Here is a 24,540-nt window from a genome sequence, read left to right on the forward strand (position 1 = left end):
CCCTCTAAAGCGAGGGCTTTTGGAAGTAAGGAGTAGTTTCAAAGAAAGTAACATCAAGACTAACAAATACCCTTTTGTTGCAAGATCATAACATTTGTACCCTTTTTGGGTAGGAGAATATCAAAGAAAGACACACTTGAGGGCGCATGCATCAAGTTTATGTCGATGACGTATATAGGCAAAAGCAGTACAACCAAACACTTTGAGAGAGAGATTTGAGCTGAGACAAGAGTTTTTAAAAAATGCCTAGAATTTTTTAAGGGGTGAGGCAAAATAGAGAACTCGACTAGGCATTCTATTAATGAGATATGTAGCTGTGAGAATGGCATCACCCCAAAACATTTTTGGCATATTGGTAGTAAACAGCAATGCACGAGCTACTTCAAGGATATGTCTATTTCTTCGTTCAGCAACCTCATTTTGTTAGGGGGGTGTCAACACAAGAACTTTGATGAATTATTCCATGTTCTTGGAGATAAATTCTCATAATACGATTAAAATATTTTGTGCCATTATCTGTATGCATAATTTGAATTTTTGTGTGAAATTGTGTTTGAATCATGGAATGAAAATTGATAAACACAGAACGCACTTCAATTTTGTCTTTCAACAAGTATACCCAACAAATACGAGTGTGGTCATCAATAAAAGTAACAAACCATTTTGTGTGGGTACAATTGAGAGTGCTAGATGGACCCATCACTATGAATCATAGTAAACGGTGAGGTTGGTTTGTATTTCGACTTTGGGAAAGAAGTACGTTGATGTTTTGCAATTTCATAAATCTCACATTGAAAATCAAATGATGTTTTATTCAAACAAATGGAAGAAAATAATTGTCTCAAATACTGGAAATTGGGATGACCCTTTCTAAAATGCCATAACAAATTATCACTATCCTTAGGAACAGATGTAGAATCACAGATAGCAATTTGATGTTGTCCATTCACATTAGCCTCCTCAAAGTAGTAGAGCCCTCACACTCCTTAGCACTGCCAATCGTCTTCACCGATGATAGGTCCTGAAAAACACAATGAGAAGGAAGAAATTTAGCAAAACAATTGGAATTCTTAGTTAACTAGCTAATGGATAGTAAGTTACAGGATAAATTAGGAACATGAAGAAAGGACTCTAGTATGATGGAGTCAGAGAGTCAGATATTCCCTTTGCCTGCGACAGACGAGAGTGATCCATCTGTAATTCTAACTTTCAAATTTCCAGCACAGGGTGAATATGATGAGAAAAGATGATAGGCATCGATCATGTGGTTAGAGGCACCAGAATCAATAATTCAAGGAAGTTTTGGATCTAGAGGTTATACTCAAGGCTTGCAAAAAATTACCTCTTTGGGCTAAAGAACCCGAAGAAATATTTGTGGAAGACTGACTTGAAGTCTGAAAGGTAGAGAACATCTTGTAGAGTTGTTCCAACTTCTTAGAGTTAAATGCACCGCTTGAATTTGAACTATTACTGCTTTTCTCCCCTTGAGGTCTCTCGGCTTGATTATCAACCGTGGCTTGGTAGCCCCGATTTTTGTTGCCTTGCCATGGCTTCTAGTCAACTAGTTTCCCGTGTATCTCCCAACACGTCTCCTTAGTGTGGCCACTAGAGACTGTCTCCTTCAACATCACCTTACGCCTACTTTCTTCTCGTCTCACTTCTAGGAAAACTTTGCGTGTTGAAGGTAAGGGACGATGACCCAGAATTCCTCCACGGACATCATCAAGGGCTCGATTTAAACCAGCAGGAAACCCAAACACCCGTTCATTTTCGAGTCGTTTTTTTTTTATATCAGACACTATCTCCCGAGCATTCCCACTCTTCCTCGAAACTCAGATCGAGTTCCCGCCAAAGAGTAGTCATCTCCATATAGTAATCTGTAACATCCCCTTCTCCCTGCTTCATCTACCATAGTCGCGTCATAAGCTCGAAGATTTGGGAGGAGTTCTCAGCGTTGGAGTAGGTCTCACGGACGGCATCCCAGACTTCCTTCGTCAATGGCAGGAAGAGATAAGTCCTCCCGATCAACGGCTTCATGGAGTTCACCAACCACACTATGACCATGGAGTCCTCCGATTTCCAATACTAAAGGGCGGCAGCTTCGGTTGGGGCAGGTCTACGTGTCTCGCCGGTAAGAAATCTGAACTTTCCCTTGCCATCGATCACAATTTTGATCGATTGCGCCCATTCTCGAAAATTCTTGCCATTCATATTCTCCACCGTGAACTGAAAGGACGAGTTGTCGAGTCCTGTTGAGCCCATGGTGGAGATAGCTTTGTTCTCACCCTCGTGAGATTCAGAGATCATCAAACCTCTGCTTTGGCCGACGGTTTCCACCATTGATAGCTAGGTTTAATCTCCTAGCTCTGATACCATTGATACCATGTAGAGAATGAGAATGAATCAATTGTATATTCAATTGTGTATTCTTTACATACTCGGGTCCCTATTTAACATGTACACAGAGAATAAAATATGGAAAAACAAAAGAGGACGCAACTTGCAGTTGAGATGTATTTTTAAGCTTCGGTGGGGGGTCTCATTTTATAGCCTCTGGCTTGTGGCAAGATTTCATGGTAGGTGGTGGTGGCTCACCCACCATGGTAGGTGGCGGTGGCTCACCTATCATGGTAGGTGGCCGTCATTCACCAACCGTGGCTGTCGTTCACACTCTTGGCCATCATTCAAAACCCGTGGCCGTCGTTCACACTGCTGGATTTCGACAATACCTCTTCCTCCTAATAAGTCTATAGTTGGTTGTCCTTGGCTGTACACTATGAAGGTCAATCCAAATGGTTTTGTGACTCGATTGAGGGTCCGCCTTGTTGCTAAGGAATATACTCAGGGGTATGGTTTGGACAATTCAAACACATTCTCCCCTGTCACCAAACTTGCTTCAATACATTTGGTCATCTCCTTAGCCACTACAAGTCATTGTTCTCTACATTAGTTAGATGTGAAGAATGTTTTCCTACATGGTGATCTTTAAGAGGAGGTCTATATGGAGCAACCACCTAATTATGTTGCTCAAGGGGAATTAGGCTTAGTATGTGGCTCAAGAAGTCCTTATATGGTTTAAAACGGTCTCCCAGAGCATAGTTTGGTCGATTTTATCCCCATACTCCATCTGACAAGATTTTTCATATCAAGGATTTGGGACCACTAAAGTACTTCTTAGGTAGAGATGTATCAATATCTTGTATGGCTACTATCTTGTCACAAAGGAAGTATGTTCTTGATCCTTTAGATAAGATTAGGATGTTAGGATCCAAATCAGTTGATACACCTATGGATCCTAATAGTATCCTATTGCTAGATATGGGTGATTTGTTGCCTACCCCAAAGACAATACCAGAGACATGTTGAAAAGCTGAATTATATACCAAACAAATCTTTTGCAACAAGTGTTGTGAGTCAGTTTCTGGATTCTCCGGGAGCAAGTGACTGGGATGCAATAATTTTAACCTTGGAGAGGTCTTTTATATCAAGATCAAGGTCAAACTCCTATTTAGGGATATACGAATGCAGATTAGGCCAGTCACCTTCCGACAAAAGATCAACAACCAGGTATTGTATCTTAGTTAGTGGTAATTTGGTTTCTTGGAGGAGTAAGAAACAATTGCGGTGGCCAAGTCAAGTGTTGAATCTGGTATAAGGCCATGGCTCATACTACATGCGAACTTGTTTGGCTGAAAAACATGTTGGAAGAACTGAGTTTCCACAATTTCGATCAATGGAATTGATGTGTGATAATCAAGCTGCCATTCATATTGTGTCCAACCCTGTCTTCCATGAGCAGACAAAACACATTGAAGTTAATTACCACCTTGTTTGGGAAAAACTTGTGCAAAAGCTCATTAGCACCACTCATTTGAAGTCTGATTTGCAGCTTGCTGATTTTTTTACTAAAGCCTTGGGAGGTGCTCGTGTTACATTCGTTTATAACACGCTAGGAACATATGATATATATGTTCCAACATGAAAGGGAGTGTTGGTGGTTATTTTAGTCATTTAGTATTATTAGTGTGTTAGCATTATGTTAATAGGAGAGTATGTAATGGTATTGTAATCATTGATACGTACTTGATATATATTATAAATAGAGGAAGAAACCTATCATTGTCATTAGGTCTTCCATTTTACCCAATTATTCAATTGAGTTGATCAAACCGCTATTCCTATTTCTTTTTTTTTATAGAAAATGAAGATATCATTAATAGAAAGATAATTTACAAGAAGGAGAGTAAGAAATCTCCCAAGATAAACTGAGAATCTCCAAGACTTAACAAAAAACATAAAAAAATGCCCAAGAAAAAAAATCATCCACTCAACGTGCTCCTCCAACCTCTTTGAAACTCCTAAAATCTTGCCACTTTAAAAAGTCCATACTCGACACACCACAAGGAGGCCAAATATTTATTTTCTTCCCAAACTAGCATCTGGTTTAATTTTTTTCCCAGAAAAAATCTGAGTATTGCATTTCATCCATAAACCCCATAATATTGAGAAAAGCAACACTTCCATAAAGTTGCCCTGTCCTTTCTTCTACCAAAGCCTGCAAAGGATATTTCTAAAAAGTCTTCCACCGAGGGAGGACAAACCTAGATTTCTCCCATAATGCCAAAAAGATATTCCAAATATTCCAAGCAAATTCACATTGCAAAAGAAGGTGAGAAGTTGTCTCGAGTTCTTGTAACAAAGCACACATACATTGGGAGAGAGAGAGCCTTCATAGGTCTCTTAATTTGCAACAAGTTATTAGTATTTATCTTATAGAGCACAACCAACCAAGTGAAAGAATTTACTTTAAAGGGAACCTTAGCCTTCCACATAGTATAGTATAGCAAGAAACAAGAGTTGGAACAAAATCAAAAATTCAAAAAAAGATTTGCATGAAAACACACCTAACTGGTCCAAAGACCAAGAATGAACATCCCTCCCCAAAGAAAGGTCACTCCAACTCAATAAAGACAACAAAGATGACCATTCCACCATCTCCCTATCGTTCAGAGGTCTCCTAAAATGAAGATTCCAAAAAACCAAAGGACTACTCAATTCACCAACAAAAAATAAAACGGCTTTATTTTGTGATTGTCTACAAAGAAGATGGTGTCATCAGAAAATTGGAGGTGCAAAACCACCACACCCTCTCTCCCCACTTCAAGATTTCTAACCAAACCCCTCCCCACCGCCCTATCCACCAACCTATCAAAACATCTGCTACAAGGACAAACAAAAAAAGGGGATAAAGGGCCTCCTTGTCTAATACCCCTCAAAGCAGCAAACCAAGATTTAGGCTCACCATTCAAAATTACTGAAAAAACACACATTAGACAAACGACCCCTAATCCAATGATGCCAACGCACACCAAAACCCTTTCTCCTAAAAACTCTATCCAAGGAACTCTAACTCACTTTATCGTAGGGTTTCTCAAAATATATTTTAAATATGAACCCCCTCTTCTTATTCCTACAGATATCCTACACCACCTCATTAGCAACTAAAATAGCATCCATTGTCTGCACCCACCCCCCCCCCCCCCCACCCCCCAAAACAAACGTGCTTTGAGCGCTAGAGATGGTATCATCAAGCACCACGCTCAACCTATTAGCTAAGACTTTACTAATAATAACAAGAATAATAGGTCTAAAGTCATCCGCTTTAATAGAAATAGATTTCCTCAGAACAAATACTATAAAGGAGGAATTAATACTCTTACTAAGGACTCTATTTTCATATAACTCGCTAAAAACTTTCAACAAATCCTCCTTTACTATATCCCAACACTCTTGAAAGAAAGCAATATTAAAACCATCTGGACCTGGACCATCCCAAAAACCACCCCCATAACTTCCTCCTCATCAAAAGGTCACTATAAGCAACACATCTACTGAACACGCTAAAAACTTCCAGCTCATACTCCTTTACTATATTCCAACACTCTTGAAAGAAAGCAAGATTAAAACCAACTGGACCTGGAGCTTTATCCCCTTCCATCTCAAAAACCACCCCCCTAACTTCCTCCTCATCGAAAGGTCTCTTTAACCAACGCATCTGACAGCAGATATAGGATTCTAGCCTAATCCCTCTATCATTAGCTTGTCGTGATCCTCCTCCAAATACAAGTTCCAGTAATAACAAAAGCAATGTGACATTGATTATTAGACACTATTCCATCCCCCACATCTAACTCCCTAATCAAATTCTTACTTCCTTTTCCATTTTCTAATTCTGATGTCACCAATCACCTTCTTATTTCAAACTTTCAACTTGTACTTCAGGCATTTCAACTTTCCCATGAAACAGAAGCCACCCCAACCCCTTTCCAATTTCTCTGCCCTAGAATCATTGACCGAAGGCTTGAAGGCTGCATGATCCAACCACATATTCTCAAATCTAAAAAGCGTGGGACCCCAAGAACCTTTCTAGATTTCAACAGGATTGGAAAATGGTCAGACGTAGTCCTAGGAAGAACACAATGAGAAAGGTTCGGAAACTCATCCTCCCACTCATTCCCCAAGGGAATATCTTTTAAACCACAATCCCTAATAAGCAAATCAAAATTCTGCATGCTAGTTGTTACTCTACCACCCTCTTTCTTCTTGTTGGGAAATCTCATTGCATTAAAATCACCTCCCATAATCCACCTAGGGGAACAAAAACCAAAGACATAGTACAACTCTTCCCCAAAAGAACTCTTTAGGGTTAGTCTAGTAGGCCCATACACATAAGAAACCCACCATTGACCCCTCCTTCTCGCAACAAAATAACATAGAAAAAGGAGAAATAACCAAACAAAATGCCCAACTTGGTTTGAGAATCCCACATAACTAGGATGCCACCAGAAGCACTGCACAAGGGTAAGAATTCCCACTCCCTTCTGCACACCCCTATATATTCCTAACAACCCCCCCTCCAAATCAACCTCTTCTAGTTTAGTCTCCTAAATAAGGACAATATCTGAGAGTATTTGTCCAACACTTCCTTTATCAAACTCCTCTTCCTAAACCCCCCTAGTCCTCTTAGATCCAACTAACAAGCTTCGTAATTTAACTCACTTACTGCTCTAGGAAACCCCTTTTTTGCACTCATAAGTAATATAAGAAACCAGATTTTTAAGTTCTTTCTAGACTTTCTTTTTCTTATTTCATAATACCTAGGACTTAGGCCTACCTTCACCAGGTTTCCAACATTATTTAAGAGCTTTAACCTTAGATACCAGAGGATTTTAATAGTGTCAAGATTTTCTCTCTCGCCGCCCTTACAACTAAACTCACAACCCTTCCTCCTCCAATTAAAGTCCTCCTTAAGGCAAAAAGTTTCCAAAGAAAGAACAGGTTGGGTAGGAAAGGGTAGAATACCTTCGCTAATTCTAGACGGGCCAAGGTCCTCCATAAAAAGATCTCCCATCCCAAAAAGAAACCCCCCAACATCACAAGAAGGATTAATAGAATTACTCCTAGGAGAACAAATAAACCCAAGGCCAAAACCAATACTAGAAGGCATAAGCCCCTCAACATTTAAGACTATCAAATGATCATAATTGTAATTAATGAGATTAATACTTGCTTAAGCAATTTTAGGAGGTGGGTGAAAGCAATCTCTGTCTGACTATTGTGATATCATTACTGACTTGACACCCTTAGCCAACTCTTCACCCTCATTCTCTTATTGTAACTTTCCAATTGACCTGAATAGATTAAACCATTCTCTATTTCTTGAGAGGTAGTCTCCTGCCTTATGATTTTGCTACCACCCTTTCTTAGACATTCAAGAATATCAAATACATCCAAATATTTCGACTGAGAAGAGCTCATACATACATCCTCAAATTCCTGAATCTGTTCCAAAATCAAACCATTAGTATCCTCTAACAAGTCTACCAATTCAATATCGAAGTCTTGCAAAATACACCGCTATTTGGCCTCACAAAGATTTGCGCTATATTTTTCCCAAAGTTTTGAATAATCTCATTCTTTTTAACCGCTTCTTCCATATCTAAAGATTCTACATTATTTGCAACTTCCCTCTCTCCTTGAAGTGAGAGGTCAACAGCAAGTTTTAGATTTTCTTGTGCTACTATCTGAGAATATCCTTTGTTGGACGAGGACTACAATGCTCCATACAGCCGCTCAACTGAAGTCTAAATATAAATTATCTTATTCATTTTATTAAGCCCTTGGGGTGGTCGGGTTCAGTTTTCATTTGTAACGAGCTAAGAGCATATAATATATATATGCTCCAGGTTGAGGGGGAGCAACCCACCACTATGTCTTGGTGAGGGTATTATTGCCCCTTGTTGTACATGAGATATATTATAAATAGAACAAGGGACCTAAATTTTTTGTGGGTTCTCTAATTATTAAAAATTTATCAACACAAATAACGAGTTTGAAGCCATTGACTATGAGGCTTTTGTACTTGGACAATCAAAATCCAAGATTTGTGTATCCTTGGTAACTCTAATCGTATTGTTGATGAATGGGGAATTTGATCTCAACAAACCTTCAAACACATACAAAGATATCCTCTATCACCAGGGGTTAATGGGGTGCTATCCAAGCATGTTTCCTCTCAAGAAGCTTAGGTAGGGTTGAAGTGAGGGCATCAGCATTGGTGCAGAGAAGAAGGTCCATCCCTCTACCATTCACTTCAAAGGGCTGGGTAAATCTAGCCTGCCATGGTTAAGGATGCCTCTCAACTCCAAAGCTCATGTGCGAACTCTGCAAAACCTCCAGGTCCTCAAGGAGTGTAATTTCATTGTTCAGGACTAACACTGCTCATACATTGATCTCCTTTAGAACAGAATAAAACCCAGTGATGGTGAAGATACCCATGCTATTAAAAATAAGGTCTAGTGGAGTTCTTTGCAAGACAAACAGCTTCACCAAATATCTTTTTCTTGGGACAATTTTCAAGGTCTTTTTCCTGTGCCGAAAGCAGACCATTTCATGGAATAGGTGCATTCAAGTGTGTGTGAAGAACAACAGGAAGGAAAGAGAGTCTAATGGCATTCAGATATTGCCTGCTATAAGCCCACCATGTAGAAGGATTCTTCTAGCCACAGTAGAATGTGCATGCCTAGCCAACATGATGATAATGTCATCCACGTTCCAGCAGTTGCACTCCACAACTTGGTAACCATACATCCTCTCCACAATAGTGATTTGACAAGACCTATAAACCCCCACCATTGAATGCTTTAACAAATGGGTGGAGGCTATACCATTAAAGAAGGACACAAGCTAGAGCGTCAATTCATCGAGGAGCATATCATTTGTTGGTTTGGAGTTCCAAAATGCATCCTCTTCAGCAATGGTATTCCCTTCATCAGCTCAAGGTATCTTGCTGTGATTTCGGTCACGTGAAGTCTACTCCCTACTACCCTAAGTGTAATGGACAACCAAAGGTGAAAATTAAGATTCAAAATGCTTGTTCACCTGCTCATCTGAAGGCCTGTCACATGTCACTCATCACCATACCCTTGCCCAGCAGGCCCATCTTCCAGCCAGCCTCAACAACATACTTACTGCTTCATCTATTTTAAGGACTCAATAAGCCAGTGATAGACTTGCCTAAATCCACAGTATACTAGAGGAGATCCAGATCTAGTACCAAATGTAACAACTCAACCTGCCACAAATGTGTTGAATAAGCTGCAACCTTGCTTACATGTATGTGCTGCTGTAACATTGCTTACCTGTAGGTGCTTAAGAACTGCATAAGCTGTAACAGAGAGTTTTTTAACAAACTTACAATAAACACGGGTGACAAGACTAGAACCCAGGACCTCCTGGCAACCATGGCTCTGATACTGCGCTAGATTACCACTTTACCTAAAAGATTAAGCTGTTAGGCTGTTAGCCAACAATGTGTATCAACCCCTTGACAGAAATAAGCAACAAACTACATTCTCCTGCTTACCTTCAAACATTAACATTACTGGAAAAGAAAAGATCTTATCACTTTTACACATCCCATCCTCAAAGTCAATACCAAACACATAATCAAAATATGTTTCATTGAGGATAATATCAAAGAACAAATATGCATAACCTTGGACCAATACCTTAAATGCGTACCAAATTTTCAAAATACCAGCTAACACATCATCAGTAACTTAATAAAATAGGCATGATGATATTCTGAATATGCAATATATTAGTACCTTTCATGATTCGGCTTTTTTATGCAATATCCCTCATTCCACAGCCTAGTTTATTCTTGATTCATCAAAATTAATTGGTAGAATCAGTCACTCAAACTAAATCTCTAAAATGGAACTGAGAATTTTATTTTTAAAATTAAAATTCAATAATGTTAGTATTGCGTTTTATTTAGATTTAATTACTGCCTCCGTATTTATTTTTTATTTCTTCATCCTTTATTCAGGTTTTGGGAAAATTTGGGTTGTTAGGATAAAAACTCTTGAGAATTCTTAACATGAATGCTCATCTTTCTATGGGAGTTCATTATATTTTAAATATCCTAAGATTTTAAAAACTGCATATCTGGGATATTTTATTGTACCTTTTATGGTTAGGATTTTTACAAAGATCAATGGCATTAAACATTACGGTATTAACTTCTACAACGCGGCGTTGTCACATATCTATTTACTATTGTGTTAACAAGATTTAAAACACTGATATGTGAAAAATCTCAAACTAGAATCTCAGAAAATAAAACAAAGGAGTGTTTGAGAACCATATCATTATTATCATCATAATCATCATCACTTGACTGTGAGAGGTCAATATGCAATGTATAGATTCTTATTATTATTTAAAATATGTAATGAGAGGATGAATAATTTTAGTTGCTCCAATGCATCATTATTTCCCAACAACGAGGGGGGAAAAAAACATAGATAGAAGAAAACAGAAGGTGGAAATATTTTAAAACAGAAACAGTAAAACTGGAATCTCAGAAGGAAAATAATAGTAAAGAGAAAAAAAAGAAACACAGGGACAACAAAAATGAATGTATATCCCACATACACAATACATACACATACACATACACAGACAGGTATAAACCAACTGTCCTTTACCAGCTCATGCCTTCAAGATTCAAAAAGAAAAGCAGTCTGCCATATGCCCATACCAGATCACTTCTAAACATTTCATGTAGCTTAATCCATCTGCGCACAAATATATATACAGCACAAACATACACATACACAGAGAGGTATAAATAAGCATATGCCTTTTCACTATCATTTACCCACTCATGCCTTCTAGTTTCAGAAAAAAAATGCAGCAGTCTGCTATACCAGATCACTTGTAAACATTCCTTGTGGTGCAACATTCAGAATTAAACCACAGGCTCACAATTTCTTTAATCCAAATGGCATTATAAAGCAATGGTAAATCAGTAAAAGGGATCTTACCTGTGTCCACCAAGATAAAATTGAACATATCCAGAAATTTGACGTTTCAATGTATCTTCTAACGGAAGGAATGAAAAATAGCACCATTTCAACTGCATTAGTCGTCAAGTAAATCATAACAGCAACCATATATGAAGAAAAGCACCACTCTCGAATCCATCTCCCATATTGTGCAGATTGACAAGTATACTTTCTTCCAGAATTAAAATAATATATGGGAAGAATTACAGTCCATATTGCTGCAAGAACCAACTTCAGCACAAATTTAAGGATTTGAGAGAAGTCCATCATTTGTCTGGCTTTCCATGTAAAAGAAATGTCAAGAATAGCTGCAAAACAAATGTCCTCTTAAATTGCTATTAGGTTTCATGCACAGTGTTATTCTTTTTTTCTTTTGTGTGTGTGTAACTGCTGCCAGGGCACCCCCCCGGGGGGCGGGGATAAATTAATACAACAATAGACAAGAACTAGCAATTTAGAAAACAAAAGAAACATGTAGTCATTAGAAAAAAAAAATCTAATTAACAACTGCATTCCAATATTCAGAAGGAAAACAATTAGGTATCTCCAAAAATGTCACTTCCCTACTAACAATTCCAATTCGCCATAATGAAACTATCGCATGGCACAAGATTGTTAAATTTGTGCAGATGTTCCACCACATTTTCTAACAAAAGGCCTCGAACTCTCCTTCTACACATAGCAACAATGAAAAGAGATGCATGCACCTTTTTTCCCAGGCTGCAGGGATATTCATATAAAAAAGGAACAGTTTGCTAATAAATTAAAACATTTTCCATCTTGAAATATCTCGCCTGTACAATCTTAATAAGAAAATGTCACTTACCTACTAACAATTTGAATTCGCCATAATGTCACTTTCCCACTAACAATTTGAATTCGCCATAATGAAACTATCGCATGGCACAAGATTGTTGAATTTGTGTAGATGATCCACCACAATTTCTAACAAAAGCGTAGAACTCTCCTTCTACACATAGCAACAATGAAAAGAGATGCATGCTCTAGAATGAGATAGCTTCTTGTGGAAATAATTCTCATTAATCATAATATAGGTACAGGTCCGTATAAATAGAGTACAGCAGAAGAATAGAAGGAAGGAACCAACAAGAAAAGAACCAAAGACGCTAACTTCTAAGGAAACTAAATATTCTAGGATAATCACACATTTACAGCTGAGATTCTCTTAGAAAAATAGGAAAGCAGACTAAACAGATTTGAAACTTTCCAACACTCCCCCTCAAGCTGGCTTGAAGATATCTTCCATGGCCAGCTTGCTAATGAAGTTTTCAAACTGTTTCTTCGGCAGTCCCTTTGTCAGTATGTCAACTGCTTGCTCAGTTGTCGAGATATATGGCAGACAGATTACTCCCTCATCTATTTTCTCCTTGATAAAATTCTTGTCTACCTCCACATGTTTAGTTCTATCATGAAGAACTGGATTGTGAGCGATAGCTATTGCAGCTTTATTGTCACAATACAGTTTCATTGGTAGTGAATTAGTAATCTTTAATTCTTCGAGCAACCTTTTGATCCATAGTGCTTCACAAATTCCATGAGCAACAGCCCTAAATTCTGCCTCTGCACAACTCCTTGCCACGACATTTTGTTTCTTGCTGCGCCATGTTACTAGGTTTCCTCCAACAAAAGTGCAATAGCCAGAAGTTGATCTTCTATCAGTGATACTACCAGCCCAATCTACATCAGTGTATACTTCAACTTGTAAATTCTCATATCCTCCAAATAAGTAACCTTTACCTGGAGTCCCTTTTAGGTACCTTAGAATCCTGTACACAGCATCAAAATGCTCGGGCCTTGAAGAGTGCATAAATTGACTTACCTCGCTTGTTGCAAAGGCTATGACAGGATGTGTATATGAGAGATAAAGGAGTTTCCCTACCAATCTTTGGTATTGCTCTCTGTTGATCACTTCTTCAGCCTTAGCAGGTTGGAGTTTTATGTTCGGCTGTACAGGTGTTTCTACTGCTTTACACCCCAGCAGACCTATTTCTCCAAGTAAATCAAGCACATACTTGCGTTGGGAAACAAAAATTCCTTTCTTTGACCTTGCAAATTCCATACCAAGAAAATACTTCAACTTTCCTAAGTCTTAAGTCTTAAATTCCTGAGCAAGGATCTTCTTTAACCTCTCTAGCTCATTGCTATTATCACCTGTCAGAATTACACAATCTACATAGGCAATAAGGACAGCCATTTTACCTTCACTCATAGCTCTATAAAACAGAGTATGATCGGCTTGACCTTGGCTGTAGCCATGACTCTTTACTACCTTCCCAAAGCGTTCAAACCAAGCTCTAGGAGATTGTTTTAAGTCCATACAATGATTTCCTCAATCTGCACACCTTGCCTTTGCCACCTTTCCCTTGAAATCCTAGCGGTAGATCCATAAAGACTTCCTCCTCCAAGTCTCCATTTAAGGAGGCATTCTTCACATCTAGTTGATATAAGGGCCAATTAGAGTGAGCTGCTAGAGAGAGCAACACACAGACTAAGTTCATCTTGGCTACAGGAGCAAATGTTTCGTCGTAGTCAATTCCATATGTTTGAGTGAACCCATTCGCCACAAGTCTTACTTTGTACCTTTCTATACTCCCATCAACCTTGAATTTTACTGTAAATACCCATTTACAGCCAATAGTCTTCCTCCCCTCCGGTAGGTCACCAATTTCCCAAGTGTCGTTAGCAACTAGTGCATCCATCTCGTCTTGAACATCCAATCTCCATTCCGGGTGATCTAGTGCTTCCTGAATGGTTCTACGAATAAACAGATGAGAAACATTTGAAGTAAAGGCCTTCTGAGAATCGGAGAGTCTATGATAGGATAGATGGTTGGAAATAGTATGTGTGGTACAGGTTCTAACTCCTTTCCTAAGTTCAACGGGCAGGTCAAGATCAGAAGAATTATCAAAACAAGGATCTGAAGAAGAAAAAGTATGTGTGGTACAGTCTCATCCTCCTTTTTCTTCCCCTTACTTCATCAAACTCATCATTAAGTCCAGCCAAGAATTTAAAAATTCTTGCATTCTCCACCATCTTCTTTTTTGTGATTGCAATCAGCAGGATTTTTCCATTCATAATCATTGAATTAATCCAGATCTTGCCATAGACCCTTAAGAACATTGAAATAACTTGTTACACTGCCGTCTCCTTGATAAGTATTGCTGATCTTCTGCTGCAGTTCATAAATCTGAGAGTAATTCCCAAGGTCAGAGTACATCTGATTCACATTGTTCCAGAGTTCCTTTGCAGTAGAATAGAACATGTAATTAGCACTAATCTCTTCATCCATAACATTCACGAGCCATGCCATCATCATGGAATTTTCAGCATCCCATATAGCATAAGATGGGTCTGTCTTCTCAGGCTCCTTAGCTTCACCAGTCAAGTATCTTATCTTCCCTCTTCAAAGAATATACATCCTGACAGATTGTGACCACCGCAGGAAGTTGGCGTCATGCAATCGTATATTGGTAATTTGGACAGAGTAAGGTTCAGAATGGGTAGGTCTGGTTTCAGGTTTGGTTTCAGCCATGGCTACAGCAACAGAAGAGATTAGGGTAGAGTTGAACAAGGAAGAAAACCCTATAGAGATTAAGGTCAGATTGGAGCCGCGAAGGGAAACTAGGGTTTACACAAGGCCAAGAGCCAGACCTAGCTCTGATACCATCTAGAATGAGAAAGCTTCTTGTGGAAATAATTCTCATTAATCGTAACATAGGTACTGCCGTACAGGTCTGTATAAATAGATGTACAGCAGAAGAAAAGAAGGAAAGAACCAAGAAGGAAACAACCAAAGATGCTAACTTCTAAGGAAACTAAATATTCTAGGATATTCACACATTTACAGCCGAGATTCTCTTAAAAAAAATAGGAAAGTTGACTAAAGAGATTTGAAACTTTCCAACACATGCACCTTTTGCCCATGCTGCATGGATATTCATATAAAACAAGAACAGTTTGCTAATAAATTAGAACATTTTCACTTTGAAATATCACGCCTGTACAATTTTAATACGAAAATGCATGGACTCCAGTAAGAATTTAGGCTCCAATTCTGGACCTCATTGGATACTGATTTTCCCCCATTGAACCACTTAGGGTTAGTTTGGTCCCTCTTCTAAGATGGATTTCTCCTTTTAAAAGCTGGGTGCAAACACATTTGGTAAACAATTCTTGGAGCTTCTAAGAAGCTAACATTTAACATTTTTTTGGGAGTTTTTTTTTCTTGAATAAGAAAGAATTCAATAGAAAAGAGAGAAATGAAAGTTATGAATTTGAAGCTTTTACAAGATAAAAGCTGACCCTTTTTCAAATGATTATCCCAATCCATAGGTGTTCCTATCGTCTTTTTCCAAAAAATACAAAATTAACCAATCATTATTTAAATTTCCAAAATGGCATATCCATTTCGGTAATTTTAGAATGTTTAATTACTTTAAAATTTTTCATGGTATACTCAGGATCTGTATTTTCTTTTCAGTAACTGCTTTTTACGAGCTGCCAAACAATTTTTACAACAACCTAAATTAGGTCCTTTTCATTAGCCACAGGAGGGCCAAACTAAGCCTTAGTCAAGACTCTAGATCACTTTTAGCATATATTCTACTAAGACCACCTTACAACATACCAGCAAGGGAGAAGTGAGTGAGTAACAATCCTCGTGAAGATTACATTCTTCTCCAACCATAAGCACCAAATAATGGCATAATTTTAGACCTCTAAAGGGCTTTCCTGACCTTATCCTCTCCAAAACCTTTAAATAAAGAAGACAAAATGTGGAAATACCGATCCCTGATTTTCAGGAATACAGCTGCAGCAATTCTGATTTTATTTTTAGTTGACTAGGTTAATTTAGGAATAAAGAGATTCTGGAAAATTCTTGATATCTCTATTAGTTTGTTTACTATTTTGTAGTTTCCTATATTTGGCTAGTTTCCTGATTTTGTGGTAATTTGTATCTTGTTATCGAATATAGTGAGAGGAACTTTTCTTCCTTCCATTATATACAAGTTGTACATTGATCATTAAAAAAAATAAGAGAATTATTTTCTTCTCTAAAGTCAACATGGTATCAAAGCCACCTCTATACCATAGATAGATGACAAAAAACGGGATGATCATGGCTCAGCAAAGTCAATCCTGCTCCAAAGTCACCTCCCATCCTGAAACCTCAGCCTCAAGCAGCAATGGAGGATCAGATGGCAATCTTATGCCCATTACAGGGCACAAACTCAATGGAAAGAATTATCTTCAGTGGTCACAAATAGAAAGGATGTTCATTTGCAGAAAGGGAAGAGATGACTACCGCACCGGAGAAGCAGCCCCACTAAGCAAAGAAGATCCAGAGTACAGAACATGGAAGTCAGAGAACAACATGGTGATGTCCTGGCTTATCAACTCAATGGCAAATGAAATAGGAGAAAAATTCCTATTGTATGTAACTATTGGAAAGTTTCAAATATGTTTAGTCAACTTTGCTATTTTTCTAAGAGAATCTCGGCTGTAAATGTGTGAATATCCTAGAATATTTAGTTTCCTTAGAAGTTACCATCTTTGGTTCTTTCCTTCTTGGTTCTTTCCTTCTATTCTTCTGCGGTACATCTATTTATACAAACCTGTACCTATGTTACGATTAATGAGAATTATTTCCACAAGAAGCTATCTCATTCTAGAGTAACCGCAAAGGATATTTGGGACACAGCCAAAGAAAAGTATTCTAGCTTTGATAACTCATCCGAACTGTTCGCTGTTGAAAGTATTCTTCACGATCTACGCCAAGGAGATCTCATAGTCATTCAATACTTCAACACTCTCACATGGAATTGGCAGCAATTAGACATGTTTGAAGAATACGATTGGAACAGCCCAGAAGATGGAATCAAATAATGGAAAATCATTGAAAAGAAAAGACTGTATAAGTTTCTGTTCGGCCTCAACAAGGACCTTGATGAAGTTCAAGGAAGAATCATGAGGCTGAAACTACTACCTGGTATTCAAGAGGTGTTTTCAGAAGTTCGCGTGGAAGAGAGTCGAAAGAAAGTGATGATGGGACCACCAACTACGGCTCACAGCCATGAAGTATCTGCACTCTCAGTTCAAGGGCCTCAACATCCAGCTGGAGACAACAGACTGAAAAAAGGACAACCTTGGTGCGATCACTGCCGGAAAGACTGGTCACACCAAGGAGACCTGCTGGAAGATTCACGGAAAACCTGCCGATTGGAAGCCCTCACATCCATTCAATAACAGAGAAAGCCGTGGACATTTGGCTTCTGGTGACGAGAACCACACACAGCCAGAACAAAGTCTATTCAGCAAAGAACAAATGGAAATTTTGCAAAAATTGATCAACCAGCAACAATCCTCCAATACCTCAGTCATTGGAACCAGATCCTTGGCTCACAAAGGAAATATTTTAAACGCTCTCAGTGCAACAAGAGAGAAAATCAGCCCGTTGATTGTGGATTCAGGAGCATCCAATAACATGACTGGAGATACAAGGATTTTTAGTACTTATAGTCCATGTCATGAAAATTTTTTGGTCAAAATTGCAGATGGATCTCTCTCAAGAGTAACAGGAACAGAATCTGTGGTTACATCAAAGAACCTCACCCTAAACTCTGTCCTCTTAGTCCCAAACTAAGATTGCAATTTACTTTCTATTAGCAAACTCACTCAAGAGCTTAACTATGTTACTAAATTCTTCCCTAACTCGTGTGAATTTCAAGACTTGAATTTGGGGAAGACAATTGGCAATGCTAAGATGTGCTCAGGGCTCTATATCCTCAAGGTTTGTGATCTTCCGGGACAACAAACACGCAAGGCAGATTCAGACAAGGCAAACAATCAGTCTACAAAAATTTCTTTTTCTGTTTCTCCTTTCAATAATGATAATGCAACTATGTTATGGCACTATAGACTAGGTCATCCAAATTTCGTGTACCTTCAAAAACTTGTTCCATCATTATTCAGCAATAAAAATCCAAAAGATTTTCACTGTGAAGTTTTCCAATTCGCTAAACATGCCGATAACCCTTATTCAATTCAAAAATATAAAAAATCCCATCCCTTCTCAATGATCCATAGTGATGTCTGGGGACCTTCACGTATCAAAAGTATTACTGGGACTCTCTGGTTTATTTTATTTGTAGATGATCACACTAGGATCACTTGGGTGTTTCTCATGAAATAAAAATCAGAGGTTGGGCAAATCTTCAAAAATTTCAACACTATGATTCAAACCCAATTCCATACCAAAATAAAAATCTTTAGGACTGATAATGAAAAGGAATACTTCAAACACATTCTCGGAGATTACCTACAAAGTCAGGGCATTATACACCAAAGTTCATGTGTCGATACTCCTCAACAAAACGGAGTTGCGGAAAGGAAAATTAGACACATTCTAGAGGTCGCTAGATCACTTATGTTTTCCACTCATGTCCCAAAACACCTCTATGGGGAAGCCATACTCACAGCAACTTATCTCATAAACTGAATGCCTTCCTGTGTCTTAAACTTCCAAACACCTTGTCAACTCCTTCTTCACTCTTATCACAACACCCGAATTGTCCCAACAATACGACTCAAAGTATTTGGGTGCTCCGTGTTTGTCCATATCCTCCGACAACACAGAAGTAAACTCGACCCCAAAGCACTCAAGTGTATATTCCTTACTCTCCAAACCAAAAGGGGTACAGATGCTATTCACCGGTTACAAAAAATACTATACGATTCCATGGATGTTTTTTTCTTTGAACATCAACCTTACTACCCAAATCTGATATTCAGGGGGAGAAACTCATATAGGAATACCAGCTTTGGGATATTGATGCCACAACAACCAACAACCACCCAATTCCACAAGTCACCATCCCTCCTATCTCAACTACTCCAACTCCTACTTCAAACAACAGTCACCAAAAATAGAATCTGAAAATCTTCCACCTCCTTTAACTCCTGTCCAACGTCCAAAACCTACAACCAATGGTGAATTCATTGTATATTCTTGGAAGGAGAAGATTCAAGAAAATTTAAAGCAACAAGCACCTCCTGAGCAAAGTCAAGAATTTGACCCGAATGCAAGAACACATGAAACTTCACTAGATAACACTAGCTCTAAATTCATCACTAGTGAGTCCATTGCTAATGACCTTGATTGTCCTATTGCTCTAAGGAAAGGTAGGAGGCCATGTACCAGTCATCCAATCTACAACTTTGTCTCTTATTAAGGGTTGTCACCTAGCTTCCAAACATTTGTGGCAAATTTGAACAAAGTGCAGGTTCATAACTCCATTCAAGAAGCCATTTCAATTCCGGAATGGAAGACTGCAGTATGGGAAGAAATGCAGGCACTAAAGAAGAATGGAACTTGGAACGATTCAGACCTACCGAGTGGGAAACATCCAGTAGGATGTAAATGGATATTCAACGTCAAATACAAGGCTGATGGAAGTGTGGATAGATTTAAAGCCCGACTGGTTGCAAAAGGGTTCACTCAATCCTATGGCATCAACTACCAAGAGACGTTTGCACAAGCAGCCAAATAAAACACTATTCAGGTACTACTATCATTGGCTGCCAATCTTGACTGGCCTCTTCACCAACTTGATGTTAAGAATGCCTTTCTCAATGGGGACCTTACAGAAGAAGTCTACATGGACATTCCTCCTGGCTTTGAAACACAGGCAACTATGAATAAGGTATGTCAGCTCAAGAAATCCCTCTATGGACTGAAGCAATCCCCGAGAGCTTGGTTTGACAAGTTCAACAAAACAACGAAGTATGGGTACTCCCAGTGTCGAGCAGATCACATTTTGTTTATCAAACACTCAACCAAAGGAAAATTGGTGATTCTCATTGTGTATGTAGACGACATCATCTTAACAGGTGACAATGAAGGCGAACTGATCAAGATCAAAACCTTACGTGCCAAAGAATTCGAAACCAAGGATCTTGGGAGCCTAAAGTACTTCCTTGGAATGGAAGTAGCCCGGTCAAGAAAGGGCATTTCAGTGTCACAATGGAAGTATGTACTAGATCTTTTTAAAGAGACAGGAATGCTTGGGTGCAAACCAGCTAAAACACCCGTGGACTCAAGTACTAAACTTGGAGGTAATAAGAACAGTGTTCAAGTGGACAAAGGCAGATATCAAAGACTTATTGGGAAGCTGATTTATCTCCCGCACACCAAACCTGATATTGGGTTCTCGGTTAGTATTTAGTGTAGTCAGTCAATTCATGAATGATCCAATTGAAGAACATATGGAAGCTCTCATCCGGATACTGAAGTACCTTAAAATGACACCAGGTACAGGCTTGTACTTCAAGAAAAACACAAGGAAAGATATTGAAGCGTTCATTGATGCTGACTGGGCCGGATTAATAACTAACCGAAGTTCAACATCTGGTTATTGTACGTATGTGTGGGGAAACGAAGTAACATGGTGAAGTAAGGAACAATCAGTAGTTTCTCGGAGCAATGCAGAAGCAAAGTTCAGAGCTATGGTACTCGGAATTTGTGAGGGAATATGGCTGGAAAGACTAATGAGGGAACTAGGAATCATCACTTCTGATCCAATGAAGGTATTTTGTGACAATCAATCAACTATTAACATTGCAAAGAATCCAATGCATCACAACAGGATAAAACATGTGGAAATAGATCGCGACTTCATAAAGGAGAAGATAGAAAATGGGATAGTTAGTCTGCTATACGCGCCAACAAGTCAACAAATAGCAGATATCCTCACTAAAGCATTACCAAGGAAGAATTTTGATGATCTGAGTACCAAGCTTGGCTTGATTAACATCTACACCTAGCTTGAAGGGGAGTGTGGAAATACCTGATCCCTAATTTTCAGGGATACCGCTGCAGCAATTTTGATTTTATTATTAGTTGACTACGTTAATTTAGGAATAAAGAGATTCTGGAAAATTCCCGATATCTCTATTAGTTTGTTTCCTATTTTGTAGTTTCCTATATTTGGCTAGTTTCTTGATTTTGTGGTAATTAGTATCTTGTTACCGAATATAGTGAAAGGAGCTTTTCTTCCTTCCATTATATACAGGCTATACATTGATCATTAAAAAAAATAAGAGAGCTATTTTCTTCTCTAAAATCAACACAAAGGCTATCACATGAAGTAGAAACACAATTCTCTCCAAAAATACCAAGCAAAGTATTACACAAGCTCTGAAAAAAAAAAAAAAAAACCTAAGAACGAGTGTGCACAAGCTCCTCCACTAGTAAGGCAAAGCATACACACATCTAAAGACAATGCCCTACTTAGTCTTCTTCTCTTAAGCAAATCATTGGCAATAGGGGCGAGATTAATGAGTTGGCACCTTTGACCAACTTGCTTGATTCTTTTCATGTTAATTTGTGGGGTGATAAAAGGGTTTATAGGTTAGATCCTTGTGAGGAACTCCCTTGAGAGTCCATTTTATCTGAGCAGACAGCTTGCCCTACTTTTTGATTTGGAAAGATAAAGTTCCTCAAATATAAAAGCTTTTATCTGGACTGCAATCCTAGAGAAAATCAACATCAATGACTTGCTTCAGAAGAGAAGACCTAATCAGGCCCTGTGGCCACACGTCTGTCCTTGAGTGGGGAGACACACTCACATTTTTTTCTGCACCGCCCCTTCACTTTGTCAATTTGGAGTAAGGTATTGGTATGTTATGGTGAAAACAGGGTTTGCCCCTCCATGTTGAAGGCTTTTTGTACTATTACATTTAGGGGATTTGGCAAGGATAAGAAAGCTTTATGGCAGTGCACTGCTATGGCAATTATGTGGTGTGTTTGGTTAGAATGATAGAATTTTCAAAAGTGTAGCTACTCCTAATAAATTGTTTTTGGTTTGGCTTGCAGCTTATTATCCTCGTTTTATTTTCCCTTGTTGCTGCATCTTCTTTTCTCTTGTAATACGATTCTTTGTTTAAAAAAAGTCATTGGTATTAAGTTTATTCAGGATTGAAGCTGTTAATGGTGATTTAGTCATTTAGGATTATTATTATGTTTTAGAGTTATGTTAGTAAGTGAGAGTTAGTAAGGGTATTATGGTCATTGGTTTTGTACATGACATATATTATAAATAGAGGGAGAGACCTATCATTGAAGTTAGGTCTTCCATTTTACCCAATTATTCAACATGGTATCAGAGCATTATTCAGAAACCTAAACTCTAATAATTACAACCACCAACAAAACTGAAGCCTAAAACCCAAATCCGCTGCATCTCTACCATCATAGAAGAATTTCCAGCAACACTATAGCCCTAGAAAACAGCAGCAGCTACTGAAAGTCAGATCAGTCGCTGAAGATTTACTGGGCGACACTGCCAGTTCAGTAACCCAAAATCTACCATAGACTTTGCAAAAAAACAACACCATAGTCACCCGCAGACACTGCCGATCTGCCTCCCCTCTGAGATCCCGTCTCCAGGCAGTGCCCCACATGCCCTCACTCGCCAGTCAAAAGCTGCCAGGGCCAACCCCACGTGCCGGCGCACGAAGCCACATTCAGGCATGTGTTTTGGCCAGAATTCATCCAGCAGTGCGTGAACCCCTCTATAAACATATTAATGGAGTTTTTCATGACGTTTTTCCTGTCCAAAGATCTCACCACCTTTAATTGCTCATGTGCTGCACCCAAGGAATTGTTGTTTGATGCTTCGTGAAGCTGTTTGTCAATGGTTACTGAGTTTATTGAGTCTGAAACATGGGTTTCATTCTGCTTCTTATTCAATGTTCTATCCATAGACAAAAATATCAAGCTGTTGCTCATGTGTTTTGCTCAAAGATCCAATCTTTGTTTTGACCATGCACTCGTGGTAATCTGATAGTTATTTTCGAAGTAAAGGCCATTGCTGAGCCTCTTGGAGCAATGGCAGTGTTTATAAGCTGTTTTCGTGAGGCTGTGGCAGTGTTATATAAGTTTGTTGGTGATTTGTCCACAATAGTTTCCTTGGTTAACCTCTCCAATTGTTCCAGTGCTGTGTGTTGGTTTCTTGGGGCTGTGTCTGAGCTTCTTGATGCTGTAGCAGCCTTGTACTGATTTATTTGTGACTCGTTCATGATGAGTCACCTTGTTCGTGGTTGTTCCGATTGTTCCAGCAATTAATCTTGTTATGATTGGTCTCAGTTTGTGACAATTAGGATGGAGTTTGCAAATCCCAAAACTATGGTTCCCTCGTTAGTCACTTGTTTGAGTGAACCACATACTGTGACTATATCAGAGGAGTATTCAAGTTTTCTACAGTATCAATCATCTCAACAAGCATCTTATCACATTACATATTTTGCCCAAAATAATAATCCTACAGTTTTTATGTCATCCTTCCCACTAGTTCTTGGGTTATCAATTCTGCTGCCACTGACCATATAATAAGTGCAACCAGCTTCTTTTCTGCCTTCCAATATCCTAAAAACCTACCTCAAGTTACCCTTGCCGATGAGTCCACTATTGCTGTTAAGGGGATAAGAACAGTAAATCCTACTCCATCCATCTCTCTTTCTTCTATTTTACATTCCTAAATCCCCTTTATCTTATGTCAGTTAGTTGGCTTACAAAGTCATTAAATTATTCTGTCACTTCCTTTCCTGATTTTATGGTTATTCAGGATCTGAAGATGAGGAAGACAATTGACACAGGACATGAGGCTCGTGGGATTTACTACTTCAAGTCATTTTCTCCTCCCATTGCATGCACAGCTGCAGTACAACACTTCAAATCCATTGCCACCATGGTCATCCGTCCTTAGAGAAGTTGAAACAACTAGTTCCTAAATTGAGTTCCGTCTCTAATCTTGAGTGTGAGTCTTCTCAATCGGTAAAACATCATTGCATTCCCTTTGCTTCCTATGTCGATAAATGGGTGGTTACTGGTTAGTCCTTTCATGCAAATCCATTCTGATATTTAGGGTCCTAGTCATGTCACGTCAAAGTTGGGGTCTTGGTACTATGTTACATTTGTTGATGACTACTCCAGGACGACTTGGTTATATTTAAGGAAAGATCATTCTAAGTTGTTCAATAAATTTTGTGCCTGCTGTTCTCAAACAAATATTTAAGTTGAAATGTCAGTCAGAATACTTCAAGTGAT

The 24,540-nt window shown here is 38.7% G+C and overlaps 1 protein-coding gene across 2 annotated transcripts in view; it reads right to left on the bottom strand.

Annotated features, from left to right (window-relative positions):
- The window catches only part of LOC131144790 (putative callose synthase 8), a 173,866-nt gene that overhangs the window by 117,055 nt on the left and 32,271 nt on the right, over positions 1-24,540 (bottom strand). For both annotated transcript variants that reach the window (XM_058093652.1, XM_058093651.1), the window contains one exon: positions 11,394-11,722. In XM_058093652.1, the coding sequence (XP_057949635.1) occupies positions 11,394-11,722 (329 nt within the window). The remainder of the gene's footprint in view (positions 1-11,393; positions 11,723-24,540) is intronic.

Source organism: Malania oleifera, chromosome 12 (genome assembly GCF_029873635.1).
Source record: "Malania oleifera isolate guangnan ecotype guangnan chromosome 12, ASM2987363v1, whole genome shotgun sequence".
NCBI lineage: Eukaryota > Viridiplantae > Streptophyta > Magnoliopsida > Santalales > Ximeniaceae > Malania > Malania oleifera.